Here is a 6,686-nt window from a genome sequence, read left to right on the forward strand (position 1 = left end):
TGTCTTTGATTTTCTTGGCTTTGCCTGCTAAATTTTTTACAGGAAATGTACAAATGGTCAAATCTGACAGAAAGCTTTCTTGAGCTAAGCCATCCTCTTCCACATAAGTCTGACCCTGCACTATGAGTTTTTACTACAGATCTGTCTGATCATGTGTACTGCCGCTGCACATACTGCCTTCAGTGTCACGGGCCAGTCCTGCTCACAGAGCCAGCCCCCTCTGAAGAGCGCTAGGATGGCCTCGTTCCACATCGCCTTCCAAAGAAGATGGAGCATTTCTGTCCTGTGCAGGAGAGTACCTGAGAGCTTTAACCCAGGAGGTCATGGTGTGCCTTTTTTTTGTCTCTAGCTATGGTGTACGTTTCATGAAAAACCTCTGGTGAAGGGAGCGTGCCAGAACACTCTTGCCATCCTGAAGCTGCATTACCTGGATCTCTACCTCATGCACTGGCCTCTTGGGTTCAAGGTACAGTAACAGCAATGTCCTTGGCTTTCCCTCCTGGAGAGCTCCTCAAAACCGCCAGTGACGCTTGCAGCACTACCGCTGCTCCAGTCCAGAAAGGCCACGTGTCTGTTGTGTGTACCAGCACTGCTCCGGTGCTGCTCATTCCGCTTTAGACTGGCCACGTGAACTGGGCTCTTGATCTCTGCCCCTGAGAGTGCTGCTTGGACAGTGTCCTCTGCCCTTTTGATACCGGAGATGTAGACCTAGCACTAAGACCAGGCCTCCCAGCTGCAAGCATAAGCTATGCCACTTTCCCTTTCTTTTACAAATCCAAAGCGTGCTCATCTGAAAATTACCCCTTGTGGGAAGGAGGCCTGTGTTTTGCTGCCTGACAGAAATTCTTTCCTCTCCATGTTACAGAATCACAGAGCAAAAGAAAATGCTTCTGTTTTCCATTTCTCTCTTTAATCACCAAGTACTTAATACAGCCCAGATTGAGCTGACCTTGCCTGTAGGAACATTAGTGTTGTTTCACAGACCTTGGATTCCAAAAGATGAGGCTTTTCTATACCAAACTTTTGCAGACTACATGTACTTCAAAGGATTTATGTCAGTTTGTATACACACACACACACACACACATATACTCTTAGCCTTTCTTTTCTGCTACTCCCAGATCAAAATCTCTATTCTACCTAATGCTTTTGAGCTCCTCAACCTCATTTCATTCTCTCAATATTGTTTTAGTTAGCATTATGTGGACAAAGTTGTCAAGTGAAACTGCATAATATTGTGGCATCTAGAAAATTCCAATCATTCAATATACTTTGGCCATACTGTCTAGTTAGGCTGTTCTAATTTTCCTAATACAGCAATTTAAACAGTGAGCCTCCCCATGGGAAATCTGTCAGCAGTACCTTTTTCAGCAGATGAACTCCAGTATAAATGTGTGCATTCACAGGACAAAGTCAATCCTCTATATAACTTTCTAAAAACAACTAAAGAAGCTATTATTCCTAAACATGCATAACGGAACAATACATGAAGTGAACTCATGTAAGACCCCAGGATATTGTTCTATGAGTAAATTGCTTCCTTGCATGCATTTTGTGGATCATCACTTCAATGGGTCCAGCAGAAATACCTGTCTTTATTGGGATAGTAGCTGGCAAAAATGCCATGACCCTGCATGAACTAAGAATAAGAAATGACTGAAGAATTAATAAAGTTATGATGAGAATTACGTGAGTTTTTTTCATGCACTATTAGCTTTAGCTCCTTACATTCCTGTTTGGTTCTTCTACATACCTAGCGTCCCAACAGAGATTATTTCAAGTATTCTCTCTCTCACTGACAGGCAGGACATGAGCTGTTTCCCACAGATGACAAAGGCATGTCCATACCCAGCAATACAGATATTCTACAGACATGGGAGGTAAGTTCAGCCACAGCGGAAGAGTCATGTCCTCTGTCCTCATCAGTCTCTTCCATGTTTTCACTACCTTCAGCAGTCACAGAACTGTTGTCTCATGCATGCAAAATTAGTTGGATGGAACATAAGGCGGTACAAAGTAGCTTTTCATAACGTGCATGCTTAGTCATTACCTAGTTATTCCTATTCCCCGAGAGCCTTACTTGAGTGCCTGACCCACAGTCAGCTGCACAGTCACTTTCAGTGGAGCTGCAGACCAGATTGAGGTTAGAAAAAGTTCTTTGCTTGACCATAACAACTGTACAATTGTCTTCACCACAGTTCTTGTGCCCTTCTTGAATTGCTCAAATACATTTTACAGAAATAAAGATATTTTAGGTTGAGATCTTGCCTACAGCGTGGGGCGCTGCCCTCCCGTGCTTGCATAATAGTGGGTTACTGAGTGTTGTTCTTTTCCTTATGCAACTTGGTGTGAATTTCCACAAACTCAAGCAATGAGAATTTGGGCTTGGGTGAGACGGCACTAATGTACCAGTACCTGCTTTTCCCTCAGAGAACTCTGCAACTCTAAATAGTTATTTTGTGCTGCTTATGATGGGAAACAAGCCACATCAGGAAGAACATCTTCTTCACGACCTGTCTTGCATACCAGATGATGATTTTGCTCCTCTTTATGTTAGGCCATGGAAGAGCTGGTGGATGCCGGTCTGGTAAAAGCCATTGGAATCTCCAACTTTAACCGTGAGCAGATTGAAAGAATCCTGAACAAACCAGGACTGAAGCACAAGCCTGCAAATAACCAGGTAAGCTGCAAAGTGACTGCAGGTGAATAGTTTTCAGGGATTATAAAGATCTGATTACAGTTGAATGAGGAGATAGAAAAAGGGAGAACAAAGTAGAATACAGCATGTACTCTTAAATCCCACCCTGAATATTTCTGGGTACACAAGGCACTGGGATACTTCCTTTTTTCTCTCACCTTGCTGAAATGCTGTTTACAAATGTTGGAGTATTTCCCTGTGAAACATTATTTCTGGAAGAATAAAGAACCCAGAGATGAGCTTTGTGAAACTGCGGCAGAAAAAACTGTGTAAGCACTTTGTATAAAAATAGATGTCTTCAATACTAAGGATGCATGTTATCATGTAGGCCACTGGCAAATTAGGGCAAAAGGCAGCCTCTAATTGGATTCGGAGATAATCCATGGAGCACAGAAGTATTACAACAGTTCTGCCACTATCAGCCTCTGTGCCTTTGTGTTGGCAGATCGAATGTCATCGATATGTCACCCAGGAGAAGCTGATCAAGTACTGTCAGTCCAAAGGGATTGCTGTGACAGCGTACTGTCCTCTTCGCTCTCCTGACAGGCCATGGTAAAATTGCTTTGCAATTTGCAAGGGAGCTGGCAGGGATTATGCTTGAAACTTTGAGACTACAAGTGGACCATCAATCATTCATCTAGATACATCTCTCTGTTGCTAGGTTGGAGCTTCCTATGGAGGTTCCTCACCACTGATCTTCTTTCCTCTGTGTAGGGCTAAGCCAGAGGATCTTTCCCCTCTGGATGACCCCAAGATCAAAGAGATTGCAGCCAAGCACAACAAAACACCAGCACAGGTAGGTGGGTGCCAGACAGTGGGTCCCCCTTCCTGTAACACAGCCATTAAGGAAAATAGATGGGAGGAGGAGGCAGAACCTGCATCCATTCCTTATGACCTCTGGCACTTCTCTGATTTTTCCCTAACAATGTAGATTGCTTATTATATGGCCTGCAAGATATGCTACTACTGTCTCTTCGGCCCTCAGACAGAAAAAGATTCTCGACCCGTCTTCAAATGTCACTTCCCCTCTCAAGTCCTCTTGCAGAGAGTGAAAGCCTCGCATAGACTGCTGAGCATCCAGGTGGGAAGAAAAGGAATTGACTGTCCTGAAACTGGATAAGAAAGGAGGCCTTCCATGTGGGCCTCCACCACTTCCCTCTTTGTTCTCCAGGAAGCACTACCTAGGCCACAGGAATGGAAATGATTTGAAATGCAGCTCTGCAGAAGCTGGTGTAGCTTAGGGAGAACAGCTGTTGGAACAGGCTCTGCTTCCTCTGGAGCAGGAGCTGTCCTCTCTCTGACTCAGTGGTCTGTTCCTGCAGGTTCTCCTTCGCTTCCAGATCCAGAGAAATGTGATTGCAGTTCCCAAGTCTGTCACACCACAGCGCATTGCGGAGAACTTCAAGGTGAGTGATTACAAGTGACCTGGGTGCTGCCCTTCAGGGTCGGCATGCCTTCCCCCACAGAGCAAGCAGCGATCCTTTCTCACCCTTCCCAAGTCCTCCTCAGGCAAGAGGACTGGGCTTTTTCTCTCTGTCTGGAAGCTAGGACTACAATGAAAACTACAGCTGGAGAAAAGATCTATCTTTGGAGGACAGATGAACAGGTCTTGTATGACATTTCCTGTTCTGTGGCTTGTGGATGAATCAGCAGGCACAGCTTGCTTGGAGTCCACACACAGTAACATGGCAGAAAAAATCTTATATAGAATAAGCAATGTTCATAAAACAGTTCTTGTGTCCATAAAACAAGTTGTTCCTCTATCTGTTAATTATCAGTCCATGACTGAAAATGGACCCTCCAGTGTGGAGCTGCTCTCTAATCTTGTCTTTCTTCACACTGTTTGATTTTTCAAAGAGGTGGGTTCCAGCTGTTTCTCTTGTTAGGTGTTTGACTTTTAACTGACTAAAGATGAGATGGCAACCCTTCTCAGCTTTAAGAGAAACTGGAGCATCTGTGCAATGAGCATGTAAGTGACACTGCTTTGTTTCCGTCCAACTCTTAAATTTTGAATATTCTTTACAAGGAATTTTGTGTCACAGCTACTAGGTAGCATGAAATTCAGTTTAATTAAAAATCATGCCAACTCAAATTCCGACTGGTTTGTCCCAAAAATACTTTTTCAAGAGAGGCTTTAATATTTTCATTTAAAAAAAAAACAACTCCAAAAATGTAAACAAAATACATATTCTCATTTTTAATTCAGTTTCAAGGAAACTCTCTGTAATTTGAATTACAAAAAATGGGTTCTAGATGTTCATTTAATCTTTGTACTAGAGAAATGAAGACACACATCTCCACATATTCTTCCTGTAATTACATGATGCAGATCTTCCCTTGGTAGCTGCTCCATGCACCCAATACACCTCTGTAAAACATTTACTTCACCCATGTAAATAACATTCCCTCTTGATTTCCTTCAGGTCTAAAACTCACAAGGAGTACTCTTCCCATGCAGAATACTGAAGATGCTCGTAACATGGCCCTCACTAGACCTCTGGTGTTTCATGTGCCTCTGCTCTAACTTGAAGCTGTCTATTTATCTGGTTTTCTTACTGTGTCTGTCCTGCGCTGCCAGTGAAGACATGGGATGTTTATCCCACAAAATTTATTTCAGTTCTTTTTCTGGAAGAAGGAAAGAATATTGCTCTACAGAACAAAACGTGGGATGTAATAATTTTCTGCTTATTAGAAGAGAGGATTACTACTGAATAGCCTGGGCAGAGCTGCTAAGCAGAAAATGGGGAGAGTTTGAAGCACCATTCGGTGATTGCCTTCAGTCTTGCATCAGCAGAAACCAGATGTTGACAAGCCACAAAAAAACCCCATGCATCCACAATTTCATCAGAAGTGTCCCATATTTTAAACAAAATTAATTTTAAAATGCAAAAACATTATCGGCTGAAAGTCTTCCATCTAGTGTAGGAAAAACCCAAAACCCTCCTACCCAGAGACGCACAGAGAGGTCGGCTGCAGTCACCTGCACTTCGGGGACACGAACCCTCCCTGGGACAACAGAGCCACTCGGCACTTTCCCCTGCGGGCAACAGAGGGCAGCCAGCCCTCAGAGGAGACCCATGTTGCCCCCTTCCCCACCGGCCACCAGCCCCCGAGCTCCAGCCCACAGCGGTATTGGGGGGCATTTCAGACACCACACAACCCGGGTGTCTGCTCCCTGGTCAGGGCAGGCTTAGCCCCTTGGTGCTGTGCCCAAACTGCCTGCACCTTAGGACCTTCTCTCCAAAAATTCCACTTTCAATTCACATAGTCCAAGACCACGTGTTTCCCAGCTTCCTGAAGGAAGCAGCCCATAAAGCCCTCAGCAATCTCCAGGCAGAGGTAAGACATCCACCCTGTGAAAAAATACACCATGTTATTGAACCCAGTAAGGTACGATATTAACTACGGCGTGGGAGCCAAAGATTTAGGGATGTTCTATCACCCCTCACAACCACCCTCCTTCCCTTGGAAAGCGCCTGCTCAAACACTTGCTCTAACTCACTGCAGAGCCACCATTGTAGGCACAGTCACACAAATCCATCTAGATGCTCCTTGGCAAAGGGCAGCACTTACTGCCCCATCCCACCCACGCCGAAGGGCTCTCCTGCACCCACTTGAAGGGTCTCTCCTCTCATCCCAGGGCACAGACAACAACCTATTGAAAGAAAGGAGGTATCAGAGGGGTTTAGGCACATCATCTTGCTGAATCAGGCTTAGGTGTCAGGGATGAGTAGACAGGAGTTGCCTGCTTAGAGCAGGCAAATTGACCTGGATCTGCCACAGAGAGTGAGGGTATGTGCTCATAGTTTCTTTTCTGGAGTTTCATTTTAAATACACAGTTTTGCCAGCTCATGAGATTAATAGCCAAATACCAGAATTATCAAAGACTAAAGTCTTCAACAAAACTCTTGAGAAGACACAGAGATAGACAGCGGTGGGACCTCAGAGTATGCTCCTGGCTTGATCTGAACTCAATGCAAGAAAGAGG

General features: G+C 44.5%; 2 protein-coding genes across 4 annotated transcripts in view; both read left to right on the forward strand.

Moving 5' to 3' along the window:
• The window catches only part of LOC103924463 (aldose reductase-like), a 6,008-nt gene extending 844 nt beyond the window's left edge, over nt 1-5,164 (forward strand). Inside the window, 6 exon segments of the mRNA XM_009332992.1 lie at nt 350-466; nt 1,803-1,880; nt 2,558-2,680; nt 4,021-4,104; nt 4,585-4,667; nt 5,122-5,164. Coding sequence (XP_009331267.1) covers nt 350-466; nt 1,803-1,880; nt 2,558-2,680; nt 4,021-4,104; nt 4,585-4,667; nt 5,122-5,164 — 528 coding nt within the window.
• LOC103924353 (aldose reductase-like) overlaps nt 1-6,686 on the forward strand; it is a 29,837-nt gene that overhangs the window by 1,262 nt on the left and 21,889 nt on the right. The window lies entirely within an intron of this gene.

This window comes from Pygoscelis adeliae, unplaced genomic scaffold (assembly GCF_000699105.1).
Source record: "Pygoscelis adeliae isolate BGI_AS28 unplaced genomic scaffold, ASM69910v1 Scaffold38, whole genome shotgun sequence".
NCBI lineage: Eukaryota > Metazoa > Chordata > Aves > Sphenisciformes > Spheniscidae > Pygoscelis > Pygoscelis adeliae.